Source organism: Solea solea, chromosome 1 (assembly GCF_958295425.1).
Source record: "Solea solea chromosome 1, fSolSol10.1, whole genome shotgun sequence".
Taxonomy (NCBI): Eukaryota; Metazoa; Chordata; class Actinopteri; order Pleuronectiformes; family Soleidae; genus Solea; species Solea solea.
The window spans coordinates 23,903,734-23,922,902 of record NC_081134.1 but is presented as its reverse complement, the minus strand read 5'-3'; the positions used below and the strand labels follow the sequence as shown (position 1 = coordinate 23,922,902).

The 19,169-nt window shown below is 42.5% G+C and overlaps 1 protein-coding gene and 1 long non-coding RNA gene across 4 annotated transcripts in view; both read left to right on the top strand.

The window, feature by feature from the left end:
* LOC131462689 (E3 ubiquitin-protein ligase RNF31) overlaps positions 1-19,169 on the top strand; it is a 62,850-nt gene that overhangs the window by 2,295 nt on the left and 41,386 nt on the right. For all 3 annotated transcript variants that reach the window (XM_058634127.1, XM_058634144.1, XM_058634136.1), the window contains exons 2-8: positions 2,770-2,968; positions 6,653-6,799; positions 7,889-8,044; positions 10,397-10,453; positions 12,091-12,289; positions 14,121-14,301; positions 14,527-14,660. In XM_058634127.1, the coding sequence (XP_058490110.1) occupies positions 2,771-2,968; positions 6,653-6,799; positions 7,889-8,044; positions 10,397-10,453; positions 12,091-12,289; positions 14,121-14,301; positions 14,527-14,660 (1,072 nt within the window). In that variant the 5' untranslated portion in view covers position 2,770. The remainder of the gene's footprint in view (positions 1-2,769; positions 2,969-6,652; positions 6,800-7,888; positions 8,045-10,396; positions 10,454-12,090; positions 12,290-14,120; positions 14,302-14,526; positions 14,661-19,169) is intronic.
* LOC131462706 (uncharacterized) lies at positions 2,975-5,596 on the top strand. Its single transcript, XR_009240906.1, has 2 exons — positions 2,975-3,692; positions 4,363-5,596. It is a non-coding gene; the product is annotated as an uncharacterized LOC131462706 (long non-coding RNA).

The window sequence follows — 19,169 nt, the reverse complement described above, 5'->3', positions numbered from 1 at the left end:
GACTTTACCTGCGGTCTGAGGTGGGCCAAGACCAGCCGCTCCAGCACCTTCATCACATGGGACGTCAGAGCCACTGGGTGGTAGTCCCTGGGTTTACAAGATGCTGATGACTTTGTCTTGGGGACAGGAACCAGGCATGATGTCTTCCACAGCGCTGGGACCATCCCCTGTTGGAGGCTCAGGTTGAAGAGGTGCTGCAGGATCACAGCCAGCTGGGTAGCACAAGCCCTCAGTAGCCTGGGGCTAAGACCGTCCGGGCCTGCAGCCTTGTTCTGCTGCAGTCTCTCCAGCTGTCTTCTGACCTGGGTGGTTGTCACGGAAAGGTGGTGGGGGAGAGGTGGAGAGGTGGGGGGGAGGTGATACAGTGTCCAAGCGGTTCTCCGGGGGGGGCAGAGGGGGGAGGGGTAGAGGCAGGGGGAGGGAGGGAGGTGTGATGTGTGGGGGAAGCAGCAGGGGGCTCAGTTGAAGACTGTGAGCTGAAGCTGTTGAAGAAGAGGTTCAGCTGATTAGCCCTCTGTGGGTTTCTCCTTCACGTTGAATCCAGTGATGGTCTTCATTCCGGACCACACGTCCCTCATGTCATTCTGCTGGAGTTTGGACTCCAGCTTCCTCCTGTAGGTGTCTTTGCTCTGCCTCAGCTTCTCCTTAAGGTCACGCTGTACCCTCCTCAGCTCCTCCTGGTCCCCATGTCTGAAGGCCTTTTTCTTTTTGTTGAGGAGAGTCTTCAGATCTCTGGTAATCCAAGTTTTGTTGTTGAGAAAGCAATGGACAGTCCGGGCAGGGAGAACCGTGTGTTCACAGAACCTGATATAATCTGTGATGCAGTCTGTCATGGAGTTGATGTCCTCCCCATGTGGCAAGCAGAGCGCATCCCAATCAGTAGACTCAAAGCAGTCCTGCAGAGCCATGTCAGCCTCCTGTGTACTCCTTCTCACTGAGCGGACGGCAACAGGAAGCCTCTTCACTACAGGGACATACCTGGGAGTCAGCTGGACCAGGTTGTGATCAGACAAGCCAAGGGGGGAAGGGCAGTGGCGGTGTATGCATCCCTAGCATTTGCATACAAAAGGTCAATTGTTTTATTGTCTCTGGTGGGGCATTCGACATATTGGTGGAAGGTTGGTAAAACAGAGTCCAGGTTGGTGTGGTTAAAGTCCCCAGTGATGGTGATAAATGCAGTGGGATGCTGTGTCTGTAATCTGGACACAGCAGAGTGGACACCGTCTACTGCTGCTGCTGCATCAGCTGAGGGAGGGATGTAGACAGCCACAACGATCACAGAAGTGTATTCCCTGGGGAGGTAGTATGGGCGCATTCCCACAGCCAAAAGTTCGATGTCCGAGCTACACAGACGCTCCTTCTCACAGACATGTCCGGGGTGACACCACTTCTCATTCACTTATACAGCAACGCCACCCCCTTTCTTCTTGCCACTCAGCGCAGCATCTCTGTCCGCCCGCACAGTCTTAAAGCCCAGTACTGCCACGCTGTGCTCGGTGAAGTGTGAGTGCAGCCATGTCTCAGTGAAACACATGAGGTTGCTCTCCCTGAACACCCAGCTGGTCCTCACAAGCGTGCAGAGCTCGTCCATTTTGTTCCCCAGAGATCTCACATTCCCCGTGATTATTGCAGGTACGGCTGGTTTGTACCTCCTGCTTTGGCTCTCACTTTGGCTCCGGCTCTGCAGCCCCGACGCTTCCACTTCAGTTCCTTCGGAAGTTCGGGCAGTGTTGTGATCAAGAGTGCCGGCTCCCTCAGCGCGATCAGCTGGTCGCGTGTGTGAACAATGCCACCGCTGCGCTGTGCGTCCGTCTCGCCACCAAAAAGTTAAAAAAAGTAACAGAAGAGCCACAGAAACCGCACAAAAGTAGCGGAGTACATGGAAAGTGTCACTCCAGATGCGAAAAATACACTAATACACTGAGGGAGCTGCTTTGTCAAGCTGCCGCTAGCATGGCGCCTAGGAACTATATGTCTCATGTCTCATGGAACTCATGTCATGTAACATGACAGTTACATGAGAGTGACATGAAAGTTACATGAGAGTTACATGACAGTTACATGAGAGTGACATGATAGTTACATGAGAGTTACATGAAAGTTACATGAGAGTGACATGATAGTTACATGAGAGTTACATGACAGTTACATGAGAGTTACATGACAGTTACATGAGAGTTACATGACTGTTACATGAGAGTGACATGATAGTTACATGAGAGTTACATGAGAGTTACATGACAGTTACATGAGAGTGACATGATAGTTACATGAGAGTTACATGACAGTTACATGAGAGTGACATGATAGTTACATGAAAGTTACATGACAGTTACATGAGAGTTACATGAGAGTTACATGACAGTTACATGAGAGTTACATGACTGTTACATGAGTTACATGACAGTTACATGAGAGTTACATGACTGTTACATGAGAGTGACATGACAGTTACATAACAGTTACATGAGAGTGACATGACAGTTACATGACTGTTACATGACTGTTACATGATAGTTACATGAGAGTTACCAGACAGTAACATGACAGTTACATGAGAGTGACATGACAGTTACATGACAGTTAAATGACAGTTACATGACATTTACCAGACAGTAACATGACAGTTACATGAGAGTGACATGACACAACTGTGAAACACAACAGTTTAGCTGCAGCATTGCAGGGAATGAAAAGCTGATTAGCAAGTGTAAGGTTTCACTGACATTGTACGTTTGTATATGTGTGTGTGTGTGCGTGTGTGTGTAGGATGCCTTCTCTGTCCGAGCAGCTCCAGGAGGTACGGAGTCGGGCTGAAGTGGGTCTTTACTCAGGGGGCAGGGTGGTGGAGGTGCGAGCTGGAGTGATGGCCATTGCTAATCTGCCTTTACCACCCTGCTCCAAATATCAACACATCTCTGCAGAGACCATGGTCATAGAAAATAGCTCTGGCAGCAACAGAAAGGAGGTGAGAGGGAACAAGTTTCATCAAATATCCCCAGAAATACCAGACAGAGACCAGAACAGGGTCAACATCTCTGTTAGTTTGTTACCCTCTGCCAAGCAGGTTCTGTTTTCATGGCTGTGGGTTTATCTGTCATCTGTTTGTCCTTGCGTGTTAGCGATGTGTAGGTGATCACCCAAGTATGATCCCATTAATTTAGGTAAGAATCTACCTACTCATGACATCACAAAAAAATCTACATTTTCCCCACATAATGGGCAAAACTGTAACTGTAAAAAAGAACTCGTTCAGCTTCAAGATGTGATGTGTTGTTTGTTCATACTTATAAGGCTTTGTTCACATGTGTATATCTCATATTTGACATCTAAACAAATCAGGAAGAATTTTGCCATGCTTGTGTAAGATTGTAACAGCTATAAGCAGGTAATGTTCTATACAGATCCAGACAGTCTTCTGGTGACACGGAAGTATTCAAACCTTGGTAGAGGTCTACGCTCTCTCTGTGCTTTTGTTTTCTTTGTTAGTATTTCATCTCAGTTTCAGCTCTGCAGTGAGTCATAAAGAACATCAACTTGGGATATGATATTCATAAAATCCTCAAAACATGGTGATACTAGTGCAATAAATGTCAATGTCATTTTGTTCACAAGTTTGGACATCCTGGGCTTTTCGGTCCTGTTTTTTTTTTCCTTCAAAATGGCTGACATACCAACAACCACATTTTATGGTAAGTCAAATATTATCTATTGCTATTTTTAACATGGTAATTGCATATATGCTTGTATAATCATGTCAATAACAATATTTTGTTATTGACATGTGTTTCATAAATTCTGTTTTGAAATAACACACCTGGACACCATTCTAATGACTTTAAAGACTCCACATGTTGTCAGAGAAAGAAGTGAAACAGAGAGGATTCTACACTGGATAGTAGAGGGAGGGTCAGGTTTGGAGCTGTCAGATGAGGAAAAGGATAAGGATGAGAATGAGTATCAGCCGCTGATGCGGAGACAGACTCAGAGCCAGAGTAGGAGCAGCAACGTCCTTGTGCTATGTGGGCCATGTTTTATTTAGTTTAAGGCGAATGTGTTCAATTCTATTATCGAATAAAATTATTATTGTATTGTTACAATAGATATCTTAAAGATAAGATTAACACTTACTCCTGTTATTAACATGATTCTTTTCATCCATAACAATAAATTGACACCTGTTTTACCTGGGCTTCCTGTTTATCAAGGTGACCCTAAAAACTGTGCAGACTGGAGTCCAATTCAGTACTTTTCGCAGTATATCGACAACAAAATCTTCAAAGTTTTCCCAGCTAAGCTAGAAGTTTACCAAGGTGTCACATGGTCTACTCTGCATTGATGAACAAATCATCCTTTTCACAGGCCGCTGTCCAGTCAGACACCCTACTGGCCTTTGTCCTTGCCTCTCCTGGTCTGGTGCTGGATTTTCGAGGTGTACCAAGGCAAGAACACATTCAAGGACCAAAGACTGGGAGTTGGAGATGCAACAATTTTGCGATTGGTTGAGTCTGTTCCCATGGGAACTTGCGTATTCTTTGATTGATATTTCACAACAATCAATCTCATGGATGCTTTGCTTGCGAAGGGTCTTTCAGCAACCGGAACCATTATGAAGAATTGAGTACCAAAGCCATGCCAGCTACCAGAGGATAAGCAGTTGCGAAAAGAGGGGAGAGAAGCATCAGTGACGATGGTCCGGAGGGGGCCTGAGCTGGCAGTCAATGGTTTGAGTATGGGAAAGACCCAGAAGATAACTGCAGCAGATGGTCCAACAAAGAAAAAGCTTATGTCTGGGTGAGACGACTGGGAGTGATCAGAGAATACAATGACAACATGGGTGGACCGAATGCTTTTTTCGCATGCCAACCAGGACCAAGAAATGGACATCACGTGTGAGCCATCATTTTTTTGATGCTGCCATCACAAACACTTGGAGCCGATACAAGTCTGGCAGGAAAGAGCTCAATCGACCCGCTAAGAACACCCAGCAATACCTAGTATTCAAACGGCACCTGGCTGAAGAGCTGTTGGATAGTCAGCAAATATGTAGAGACTGTCCTCCAATAAAACGTACATATAGGTCGCATGCAGGAATTACAACTTATGTTTACGTTTTCAAAACATGCGCCCCTAGCGGTTGTATACATAACAGCAACCACTTCCGCCTTAGACGCCGTATCTAATGGCTTCGCCGATGTCGGCACCGGCAGTCGGCTCAGTGGCGAGAGCGCTGCGCCGGAGCACGGTCGACTAACTATACCACTTTTTTAATATTTTTTTTATTTTTACTACCTAACCCTGTCTTTTTGCCCTAACCCTACCCTCAGTAACATCTATGCATATTCGAGTTGGAAAATACTACCTTTACGTCGCATTCAGGGGTTAGAAAAAAACGACCCACAGACACGTTTTCAGAAAACGACCTATATGTACGTTTTCAGGGGTTGAAAAAACGACCTATATGTACGTTTCAGTTGGAGGACAGATTGAATATGTTCTATGTTAGTCCGTCATTTCACTGTTTAACTACAATCATCCTGTTGTCCACTACACTGGACATGCTGGGAAATTAAAATTAAAAATATGTTGAAAAACCTTTAATGGTAAGGAGTTTTTGTTAGGCCTAAATAGATAGGAAATCATACAAAAAACTAAACTGGAAGAGCCTTTTTTTTCTTTGGTTCTCAGGAGGATATTCAACACTAATGCACTGCACTGTTTGTTTTTGTTTTGTTTCAGTTTTAAAGTTTGTGTGTTCAACTTAATATGTCTATATTTAACAATAAGATTCTCCTTGTGTTGATGACCACTCATCCATCGCACGTCTTCTATCTATCTATACACATTTACATGCTGCCAGCGCAGCTATCGTTTTGGATAATATGTCTTTATGAGAGACACAATAGCGTCATAAACTTGAGACCTTGCAGTTCAGAGACGACTCTTCCTGCCCACTGAGCTTCAGCTGTTATTTTGAATGAAGCTAAAAAATATATTTGATGACAAAAAATGATGACTGTTAATTTTCTGTTAATCCATCCATCTTCTACTGCTTTATCCTCCACATGAGGGTCGTGGGTGGTGCTGTGCCAATCTCAGCTGACGTAGGGCGGTAGGTGGTGTCACACCCTGGACAGTTCACCAGTCCATCTCAGAACACTGTTTGATTATTAAAATCTCAAATAGCAATGTTGTCTATAATATTCACAATAAAATGTTTTCTCCCTAGTTGTGCAGTTCTAGAATTTTCATTCTAAGACCAACTATTCTGTGTGAACTGTGTATTCTGAAGTATAACAGCTGTTATATACTAGCATGATAATATTATATGAAAGGCTATTGCTAACTAGCATTCCACTGTGACTGCACAACCAGCAAATGTCAAAATTAAGTGATAGTGTATTTATCTTCAGTGTACAATGGTCAGACTAGTAGTAGGGGGCAACGGTGGCTCAGTGATTGGGTGAATGGCAAAACTGTAGTGCAGTGGTTCCCAAGCTTTTCTCAGTCTGTCCATAAGCGCACCAAGGTGACTGCTTCTCACCAACTGATATGATGTAGCTGTACGGCGCAGCCTTGGTGCAGTTGGATGTGATGTTCACTGCAGATTTGTATTTTAGATTGACATTTACTGTTCTGTCTGCGTCTTCAGACCCTCGCATCGCTGCAGCGTTTGTCTACAGCACTGAACATCCTGGAAAAGTATGGCTGCAACCTGACTAATCCCAACAGGCCAAAGTATTGGAGAACTGTCAAACACAACAACCCAGTGTTCAGAGCCACCGTCGATGCCATTCAGGTAACAGCAAGGAATCAGAAAACTTAAATACCACCAATGACTGCATGGATCGTTACATTAACCCAACGTGAAAATTGATGACATGTTCATTCAGTGAATACATAAGCTGTTTTCCTCTAAGAGCAGGGTGTCTTATGGTGGCTCCACTAATGGTGTGTTTGCACCGGCTCTACTCTAGTTGTGTTTCCACTAGCATAGCACCGGGTAGCAGGTACTTTTTTTTAGTACCTGCTCTGGCAGGGGTGGACTGGGACAATAATATAATAATAACTATAATCTGCGCTACTGATACTAGATACTGTGCCAACTCGCCCCATTGATGTACAAACAAACACGCAAGCCCTTAATAACACCACTATACTGTTTATGATGATGGATTATTATGTTGCTGCGCCTTGTCTTGAAAACTACGGTAACTCTCCCAGGCAGGCCCGGGGATATAGTGTATTTATCTTCAGTGTACAAACACTGGTCAGACTCCCGGTACTCCCGATGGCCAGTCCACCCCTGTGCTCTGGCGAGGTTCCAAGTGAACTGAGTAGGTACTCTGCGTGACGTCGCCAGACTGCCGGCCACCGATTGGTCAGACTGCCGTCACAGGAAGTGACGTCTGACACAGAAATCAAGCCGAACATTGCCGAACTGTAGATTAGTTAAAACGACTTAACAATCCTAAAAACGTGGGTTAATCTCCGACAATTACCATCCCTGGTAATTGTCGTAATGTCTTAAGACATTAATTGTGGTAATGTCTAAAATCTCAACATTTAACAGAGGAGTCTGGTGTATTTAGTGACAGCACTGTTGATTGCGACCGGCATCACAAACCCTACTGCTGTATTTCAGACGGACTCTGTGCTCCGGTCATGGAGGAAGTACTGAACAAATATTTTTTTTAATTAACTGATTCTAATGATTCAGTTACACTGAAAACAACTGCTTTACAAGTCACTAGTCACTGTTGTGTGTGTATGTGTGTGTCGCTTGTAAAACGAAGTCACAGCAAATATGTACAAAGGTCTCATTGCATACCCAACAGTTTGGAAAAGTAAATGCCGCGGATTACGTCCCTTATCTTTCCACTGACAGGGAGGACGAGCCGTGTTGTGTCTCTATGGTTACTCCAATCAGCAGCCAGATGGGCTCAGCTTCCCTGATGATGTCACTGATCCTGATGTGGGCCGAGTTGCTGCGGTAACGTTAGAGGTGATGAGTCTGAGGATGGAACTAGAAATGCTTATCAAGGTGTGTGCCCACTTTAACAACACAGTTTAAAATAACTATGTAGGCTTGTTGTAAAAGTTGCTGCTTTAATTGTAATGAGCATAATGTAAATAAATGATTGAAAACGATCTTGTTGCCATGTTTGGTACAAGGGAAATGTATTTATCACCATTTTCAAATTACTGGAAGCATCTTTTTCCTGCATATTTGGCTGATGTTGCTTCATATTCATGTTGACATGTGTGCACACTTCTAAAACTAGAATAATAAGTGCATGAATGCAGATAAGATAAGATAAGACAAGACAAGACAAGATAAGATAGTCCTTTATTAGTCCCGCAGTGGGGAAATTTACATTGTTACAGCAGCAAGGACACTAAAGAGATAATAAAAAATAAACATGTTTTTACAGGAACGTACACTGCAGAAAGATATTAACAATAAAAAAGTACATTATAGACAGTTTCCAGAATATATACAGTAGGGGCTTGATATTTACTGTATAAACAGAGATTGAACATGATATGTATATACATTTTCTGACATTTTATGGTTAAAACAATTTAGGTTAACTCAACCCCCCCCACAATAAATCCATCAAATAATTGTGTTAAATGTAATTAGTTACAGCCCTATAATGTTGATAATTGTGGAAGCTTTTGTGTAGATGTTGGTGTGATTTCCTGTGGCCCTGCTCTAGTACATACATACAGCTGCAAGAAAAAGTATGTGAACCCTTTGGAATTATCTAGATTTCTGCACAAATTGGTCATAAAATGTGATCTGATCTTCATCTAAGTCATAACAACAGACAAACACAGTCTTCTTAAACTAATACCTCACAAACAATTATATGTTTAGGTTTTTATTGAACACACAACATAAACATTCACAGTGCAGGGTGGAAAAAGTATGTGAACCCCTTGGCTAATGACTTCTCCAAGAGCTCATCGGAGTCAGGAGTCAGCCGACCTGGAGTCCAATGAGACGAGGTTGGAGGTGTTGGTTAAAGTTGCCCTGCCCTATAAAAACAAACACCAGTTTTGAGGTTGCTATTCTCAAGAAGGATTGCGTGATGTGAACCATGCCTCGCACAAAAGAGCTCTCAGAAGCCGTACAAGTAAGAATTGTTGACTTGCATAAAAATGGACAGGGTTAAAAAAGTATCTCTAAAAGCCTTGATGTTCATCAGTCCACGGTAAGACAAATTGAGAAAGTTCAGCACTGTCGCTACTCTCCCTAGGAGTGGCCTTCCTGTAACAATGACTGTAAGAGCACAGCACAGAACGCTCAATGAGGTGAAGAAGAATCCTAGAGTGTCAGCTAAAGAATTACAGAAATCTCTGGCACATGCTAACAACTCTGTTGACAAACCTACGATACGTAAAACATTGAACAAGAATGGAGTTCATGGGAGGACAACACGGAGGATGCTACTCTGCTATGCTAAAAACCCATTGCTGCACATTTGAAGTTTGCAAATGAGCACCTGGATGTTCCACAGCACTACTGGCAAAATATTCTGTTGACAGATGAAACCAAAGTTGAGTTTTTTGGAAGGAACACACAACGCTATGTTCAGAGAAAAAAAAGGCACAGCACACCAACATCAAAACCTCATCCCAACTGTGAAGTATGGTGGAGGAGGCATCATGGTTTGGGGCTGCTTTGCTGCCTCAGGGCCTGGACAGATTGTCATCATCAATGGAAAAATTAATTCTTAAGTTTATCAAGACATTTTGCAGGAGAACTTAAGGCCAGCTGTCCACCAACGGAAGCTCAACAGAGGATGGGGGAAGCAACAAGACAACGACACAAAGCACAGAAGTAAATCAACAACAGAATGGCTTCAACAGAAGAAAATACACCTTCTGGAGTGATCCAGTCCGAGTCCTGACCTCAACCCGATTGAGATGCTATGGTATGACCTCAAGAGAGCGATTCACACCAGACATCCCAAGAATATTGCTGAACTGAAACAGTTTTGTCAAGAGGAATGGTTCAAAATTCCTCCTGACTACAACAGTCAGGTCTGATCGGCAACTACCGGAAACGTTTGGTTGAGGTTATTGCTGCTAAAGGAGGGTCAATCAGTCATTAAATCAAGGGTTCACATACTTTTTCCACCCTGCACTGTGAATGTTTACATTGTGTGTTCAATAAAAACATGTAAACATATAATTGTTTGTGAGGTATTAGTTTAATAAGACAGTGTTTGTCTATTGTTGTGACTTAGATGAAGATCAGATCACATTCTATGACCAATTTATGCAGAAATCCAGATAATTCCAAATGGTTCACTTTTTCTTGCAACTGTATGTATAAATGGAATAAATGAAAGAGGCAATAACCTGTGTTGTGTTTTGATTCCAGGAGACTCACCCTCACCCTGAGTTCTATGAGAGAATCATTGCTACGCTGAGACACAAGGTAAGAGTCTGTCTCTCCAGTGCCTTATTTCAACTTTCAAATAATATCTCCAAGAATATTTTCAACTTATTGTCAACTCAACAGTTTGAAAAGTAGCCTCATCCGAGCCTGAGAGGGTCTGCGTCTTGTGGTAACTTGTGGTTTCGGTTCGCTCCCCAAACTTTACGTCCTATTCCCTACGACCTATGTCACCTCGTCAACTGCTTTATTGCATACTGTACATCGCTGCCTTCACTCAAAACACTGAGTGGCGTGAAGTTTTATGGTAAACGGTCTGTATTTATATAGCGCCTTTTCTCACTCAAAGCTGCTCAAAAGATTAGTTTTGCCATTTACCCATTTTACACAGCGAATCGCCTATCACTCATCTTTCACATACTGCCTGCACAACCGTCAGGGGCAACATAGGGTTAACCACTCCACTCCAGTCCACTCCACTCCAGAGGGAATTTTAAAAATGCACACTTATTAATTCAAAGCACAAACTCACATAGTCATCATTACACAATTTTTGACACATGAAATCTCCAGCCTACGCAGTGGCCTTGTAATGTCTGGGAAAACACTGGACCCAAGAGCACAATTCAAAGTGTCCAAAAAAGGGTTTTTAATTAAAGTACAAAAACTTAAGTAGCAAACAAAGGAAGTAAACTAACTGAGGGAGAGAGGTCCAGAAAAACCTCTGGCAGAAGTAGCAGGCAAAAGCTCTTAGGCAGAACAAAACTGGCAGGACAAGAGCAGGACGTGTAGCATGACGATCTGACAAGGGGTGAATGAGAATGGTTGTATTTGTAAGGGAGACTGAATGGGAGGCTGATGAGGATAATGAGTGCCAGGTGTGGAAGTGGGCGGGGAGACTCAGGTGAGTGGAATGAGGTGATTGCAGGGCCGACACGATCTTGTCTTGTGAGTGACAAGATCTGCAATAACAGGAGAGTTAGTGAAGGCAGATCAACACAGGAAAAATAAACAAAAACAGTCCCTAAGCAGGTGACCCCGTGACAGGCCTACTTTTACAGAAAGAAAGAAAAATATTTGAGTCAGTCAGTCACCACTGGCTGCTGTCTACCGCCGAAGGAGGAACGTGTTTTTTCTGGCGGCTGTGCGCCTATGAACTTGTCGGCGATTTCAGATAGGTGCAGTTCATTTTAAAGATGCAGTTTTATTTATTTATTTAGTTTGTTTTTATTTTATTTTTTTTGATGGCTATCCCCCGGTGGGTGCTCAACTTTTTCAGAGCACCCACGGGATCGGCGCCTATGATGATGGCGATCTGGCCCTGTTACTGTTGGACCAGTGAGTAGACTTTGTTTGTTTACAAACTAAACAAGCTGTGCGTCAGCTGGTCTTATTGAAGTCACACTTATTCGTGTAGCGGGGTGAGTTTTTTTTTCTAGCTGGAAGTTATGGTTAACATGCTAGTTTTCAATCGATCGCTTGACAGTTGTCGCAACCATTCACTTTCTGACCGGAGAACAACGAAAGCTAACCATGAAAGCTAAACCACAAATACATGTGTTTGAACAAAAATGTGTAGGTTGTAGAAAATAGCAACGGTAGAAGATTATGCTTGTTAATGACATTGCTAATCCTAACCCTTGTATAGTTCACCCTGACCTTTCACCTCTGCCCTTCAGGACGTAGGTCTAAATACTGATGCTGTGGTCTACCACTCCTCTGCCATCTCATGCCACTCTGACGGTCAGAGCAAGTCTCTCGCCTTCCCTCTGCACCATCAGTCCACCAGGGGGAGCAGTCACAGCCACTCTCTGTCCTCCAACCACCAAGGTCTCAGGTCCATTCAAGTCTTCTCCACCTCCTCAAACAAACACCCAGGTGAGGAGGCAGAGCTGCAAAACACATACAACGCTATAACATACAGTCTACACAACAAGAGAAAAAATGTATCATACATAAATGTAGACTATGGTTAAAACATAGACGGTGTCGTCCTTTGTTTCCAGATGGGAGACATACAGTAGAAGTGTGATACAGACAAACATGACATATGCTTATTAAATTGTCTCTGAGAACATTTAAGAAAATAAAGATTTACCTTGAGAAGGAGATGGGGCTGCTACAGTCTCTGAAGCACTGCAGGAGACGACTGGCTCTCTGTGGGCTTTGAAAAAGCATGTAAATAATACAAGTTAAGATACACTGAACAAAAATACAAACACAACACTTTTGTTTTTGCTCCCATTTTTCATGAGCTGAACTCAAAGATCTAAAACATTTTCTATGTACACAAAATCATAATTTCTCTCAAATATTACACAGACACATGCAGCTTCTCATCAGTATTCCTCTAGTGCACTTTGGGAGCAGGATACACTGCTGCTGTGTTTAGAAAAGCAGAGTCCTTAAAGTGTAACTAATCCTGCTTTCCTTTTACAGTGAAGTTGGAACTGGGAGTGATGTCACCCCATGTTCACCGTGTTCTATTTGGGCAGTTGGAAAAAAGCATGGCAGAAAACATATCTTGTGATAGCCATTTTTAGCAATACCAGTCAATAACAACACTCTACATGGTTCTTTGCACACAACAGTGTAGCAAAATACATTCTACACTTAAAAATTCAACCATGACTGGAACAAGTGCTGCGTATGTATGGTGGCATCCATCGTGGAATCCCATGTGTTTGGGGTTGGTGAGGTTGCTCTGACTTTGTGATTTAAGTTCAGGGGACCTTGGAAATCACAAGTTCTGACTACAAATGTCTGGAAATGCATAGAAGTGGGCTGAGAGTGAAGGAAAAGAGGTGGGAGGGAGAGTGGGGAGCAGTGCAGGGGTCTGGTAGCGAAACCTGAAATGGAGTTGCAGCTGTGTTCAGTGAGACAAGCCTTTCAGTGACTGGAGAGAAAGGCGACTAAGTGAAAGTTTTAGCATTTATAAAAGGGGGAGGAGTCTGGGACAATGAGCCTTGCGCTGATTAGACAAGAGGGCAATGAAAGTTTGTACTAATGAAGCAAGAGTGGACTAAGAAAGGCCTCAATATTTGAATGCAGTAGCTAGTGTTTGACCGGAGAGGCAGTATATACGCCTTTTTATATCACATCATTTATAACTTTGATACTTTATGCTAAACTGTGAAGCTTTGCACCTGGATCAGCAAATAACATTACTAGCTACCCAGATACACTGGTTTACATCTGAAAATGTGCTTTAGGGGTTTAGTTATTACTTTAAGGCCTCTCCGTACTTTCTGTCCACAGAGATTTGCGTACATTTTCTGTTTACTGCACTTGAACCTGCATTGTGCCCTTTGTAGCCGTTGCTACAACATTTTGAAATGAAGACCTGTGCTGACAAAACGGCTTCTTTTTTTTTTTTTAAATGTTCTGCAAAGTGTGAAGTTTAATGAAAGTCAGCATTATATTCATACAAATTTGAGAAATCTGATATTATATGACGAGTTTTTAAATCTAATGTAATATTTATGTTTACAAAAGTATTTTATCAAAGAGGAACACCTTTTTGTTTTGGGCTTGCCATTTTGTGTTTGGTTGCACTTGAGCCCCAAGGTGAAACTTCAAACCAGCTCAACAGCAACAAATCTGAGCTAATTGTTGCTGCTGTTGGAGATTACCTTCTCTCCAACATCTACCCCTCTCTTTCCAATCTCACAACGTTTTATATGTATGTGTATCGCTAACTGTGTTTCAGACAACTGTGCTATCTGTGGAATATTTCGGATCTCGGCACACTGCCTAACCTGTCTGCAGGGCCTCTGCTCAGAATGTGACAAACTGTACCACTCTTCCCCCGAGAGGTCAAACCATCGTCGAACAGCTGTCACGTCATCATCATCATCATCGTCGTCATCCAAAATCCGGAGCAGTCACAGGTCAGGATCAGTGTTTCTGGCAGTACTGAACTCACCCTCATCTCACTGTTCGCTTCAGGATTTTAGATCAATTCAACCGTTCATTAGTGAACCTAACCAGGCTGCTGGTTCAGTCGTGTTGTTATAGCTTTCCTATGGATGAGATTAAGAGATTCACCTTTGTTACTATTCAAGCACAGATTAAATGAAAAAAGCAGCCTAACATTGTCTCTCATACTGTTTCAGTTCTTCCACATGGTGTTGTCTTCACTGCACTAAAGTCAACTCCATCCAGGATGTGCTGTGTCAGGAGTGTGAGCGTCCTCACTTGGAATCCATCAGCTCTAACAGAGATGAATCTCAACCTGCCACCATCACTGGTCAGTGTCCGTGTTTCATCCTCCCTCACATACAAAAAAAGGTTAAAGGAAAATAGATGAATTATATAAATCTATTGTCTCGACCCTTTTTAAACTACTACTTCATTGTAGTGTTTGAGTCAAAACAAATTATTACATATTAAAGCAGCAGATTATTCACTATCATTTGCCATTGTGTAGATGCAAAAACTGTCACTATAATTCCCTCCAGGCACGACAGACACAAGTGGCTTTCTTTAACTGATTTAATGAAGCATCCAAATCTTCAAACTGTACACATAAAATATTACAATTAGCACAAATAATAAAGTAAAATCAGACCAGACAATCGTAGGCTACACACATGTACAGTGGGTACGGAAAATATTCAGACCCCTTTACCTTTTTCACTCTTTGTTTCATTGCAGCCATTTGTTAAAATCAAAAAAGTTCATTTTATTTCTCATTAATGTACACTCAGCACCGCGTCTTGACAGAAAAAAAACAGAAATGTAGACATTTTTGCAAATTTATTAAAAAACTGAAATATCACATGGTCATAAGTATTCAGACCCTTTGCTCAGTATTGAGTAGAAGCACCCTTTTGAGCTAGTACAGCCATGAGTCTTCTTGGGAATGATGCAACAAGTTTTTCACACCTGGATTTGGGGATCCTCTGCCATTCTTCCTTGCAGATCCTCTCCAGTTCTGTCAGGTTGGATGGTGAACGTTAGACAGCCATTTTCAGCTCTCTCCAGAGATGCTCAATTGGGTTTAGGTCAGGGCTCTGGCTGGGCCAGTCAAGAATGGTCACAGAGTTGTTCCGAAGCCACGCCTTCGTTATTTTAGCTGTGTGCTTAGGGTAATTGTCTTGTTAGAAAGTGAACCTTCGGCACAGTCTGAGGTCCTGAGCACTCTGGAAGAGGTTTTCTTCCAGGATATCTCTGTACTTGGCCACATTCATCTTTCCTTCAATTGTAACCAGTCGTCCTTCTAATCTTAACAGTGCTGTGTGTTGATGTTGGAGCTCTTAATTTCCCAGAGGGAACCTCCCAAAGGGATCAATAAAGTCGTCTGTCTGTCTGTCTGTCTGTCCTGTCCCTGCAGCTGAAAAACACCCCCATAGCATGAGGCTGCCACCCCCATGTTTCACTGTTGGGATTGTATTGGGCAGGTGATGAGCAGTGCCTGGTTTTCTCCACACATACCGCTTAGAATTAATGCCAAAAAGTTCAATCTTGGTCTCATCAGACCAGAGAATCTTATTTCTCATAGTCTGGGAGTCCTTCATGTGTTTTTTGGCAACCTCTATGCAGGCTTTCATATGTCTTGCACTGAGGAGAGGCTTTGGTCGGGCCACTCTGCCATAAAGCCCCGACTGGTGGAGGGCTACAGTGATAGTTGACTTTGTGGAACTTTCTCCCATCTCCCTACTGCATCTCTGGAGCTCAGCCACAGTGATCTTTGGGTTCTTCTTTACCTCTCTCACCAAGGCTCTTCTCCCTCGATTGCTCAGTTTGGCTGGAGGGCCAGGTCTAGGAAGAGTTCTGGTCGTCCCAAACGTCTTCCATTTAAGGATTATGGAGGCCACTGTGCTCTTAGGAACCTTGAGTGCTGCAGAAATTATTTTGTAACCTTGGCCAGATCTGTGCCTTGCCACAATTCTGTCTCTGAGCTCCTTGGGCAGTTTCTTTGACCTCATGATTCTTATTTGCTCTGACATGCACTGTGAGCTGTAAGGTCTTATATAGACAGGTGTGTACCTTTCCTAATCAAGTCCAATCAGTTTAATTAAACACAGCTGGACTCCAATGAAGGAGCAGAACCATCTCAAGGAGAATCAGAAGAAATGGACAGCATGTGAGTTAAATATGAGTGTCACAGCAAAGGGTCTGAATACTTATGACCATGTGATATTTCAGTTTTTCTTTTTTAATAAATTTGTAAAAATTTCTACATTTCTGTTTTTTTTCTGTCAAGACGCGGTGCTGAGTGTACATTAATGAGAAATAAAATGAACTTTTTTGATTTTAGCAAATGGCTACAATGAAACAAAGAGTGAAAAAGGGGTCTGAATACTTTCCGTACCCACTGTAGCTAGCAATACAAAAACCAAAAAATAATATTATACAGCAACAAAAAAATACCTTGTTGGCTGCATGCCACACATCAGGGAATAGCAGGGTGCTTGAAACTTGTCCTCAATGTCTTTGCGAAGAACATAACCATATTAAGTTTGGGAATAATCAGAAAAGACCGTGAAGTCGTCTAACAGTTCGAGCATCTTGTCAATTTCCGTCAGGAAGAACCGGAAGTGAGTAACCGTCTCCACAATAAAGTGAGACCAGGGTTGTAGATAATGTACATAAGAATAATCACACAAATCAAATCATGCGTCACTCAATATCATGATATCAATATCATGAACCAGCTCCCACTTTGGGTCCAGGAGGCAGAAAATGTCACTATATTTAAAGCTAAACTTAAAACTTTCCTCTTTAATAAAGCTTATAGTTTGGGCTGGTTCATCATTGCTTAGTTATGCTGCCATAGGCCTCGACTGCTGGGGGAACAGCCATTATGGCGTGAGCACTCTCTCTATCTCTATCTATCAGTCTCTCCCTCTCCCTCCCTCCTCTTCTCTGCACTCACACTGTCAGTACTCTGCGCCAGTAAATTGTGTACTCGTATACAAAAGTCACAAATCATAAAAGTTGAAGACAGAATTGTTTTCTACCCTGTAAATACGACACATGAGTTACAAGTTCACACATTCTTTATTACATCTCCCACAAATGAAAATCGTCCTACATTTTGCTACTGTCAATGGGGAAACTGTGCCTTTTGGGGGGGTCGTACAATGCAACAGCTACACCATCACAAATTTATCATTACATGCATGAGGCAAGAGTTTACACTTTACAGTTTTGTGTGTGAATTCATGCAACATAAGTTGTACATCTGTGGAATATTGTCTCACAAATACATTTATTTATCTGTTCGCTATTGGAACAATGGATATTGGATAAATGCAGCTGCTTTAATCTGCTGCTATGAGTCTGACTGTGATATTTGATATGTGACGCACCGAAATTCTGGCCAATCAACATGGCTCTCAGGAAAATGAAAGTGAAATAAGCGAAAGAACCCAAGTAGGTCTATCTGCAGACTGCAGACACAGATCAAAACAGTGGACATGTGGGTCTGAAGCTGTTCCCCAAGCTGTGTTATCTCGCTGATATGACAAAACGATATAACAAAAATAATGAAGTCATTAATGACACTCATACACATTAGGAGATACAAACTGTTGTGAAAATTGGAGGAACAGTTTCCTTAACTATCCAGTTTACCTCCAGTCAAACTGAGTTCCACATGTGTACATCTGTTTGTCTTTGTCCAGGGAGATGGAGAGTACAGCTGCAAGGGTGTAAATCGATGCCTGTGTCATGAGGATTAAGATTTAAGATCTTGTTGGACAGGCACCATGTTTTAAAAGGAGACATATACAGTCATATAAAACATGTAGTCTACAAATCAGTGTCAGTGTCTGATATCTCACCTCTGTATGATGAAAGCCACAGGATCTGCAGACTTCTTATCTGTCTGTGGACTTTCAACGACTCCAGACAAGACGTGCATCACCTGGTCCACTTGGTCAACATCTTCAAAAAGAATGAAGACCCTGTCCTTCTTCTTGGCCCAGGGAGACACAATGTTGCCTGTGATGATTTTCTATAAATATATTATGGGTATTCATACAGTTGTGTGCAAAGGTGTTTGCCCCCTTCCTGATTTCTTATTTTTTTAGCATGTTTGTCACACTTAAATGTTTCAGATCATCAAACACATTTAAATATTAGTAAAAGACAACACAAGTTAACATAATGCGTTTTTTAAATGAAGGTTTTTATTATTAAGGGAGGGAAAAAAAATCTAAACCTACATGGCCCTGTATAAAAAAGTGTTTGCCCCCTAAACCTAATAACTGGTTGGGCCGCCGTTTGCAGCACAAACTGCAATCAAGAGTTTATGATAACTTGCAATGAGTCTTTTACAACGCTGTGGAGGAATTTTGGTCCACTCATCTTTGCAGAATTGTTGTAATTCAGCCACAAACCTTTATAAGTGCTATAACATGCCACAGCATCTTAATAGGATTCAGGTCAGGTTGACTAGGCCACTCCAAAGTCTTCATTTTGTTTTTTTTAGCCATTCAGAAGTGGACTTGCTGGTGTGCTTCGGATCATTGTCCTACTGCAGACCCCATGTTCGCTTCAGCCTGAGGTCACGAACAGATGGCCACACATTCTCCTTCAGGATTTTTTGGTAGACAGCAGAATTCATGGTTCCATTTGTCACAGCAAGTGTTCCAGGTCCTGAAGCAGCAAAACAGCCCCACACCATCACACTACCACCACCATATTTGACTGTTGGTATGATGTTCTTTTTATGAAATGTGGTGTTACTTTTACGCCAGATGTAATGGGACACACACCTTCCAAAAAGTTCAACTTTTGTCTCGTCAGT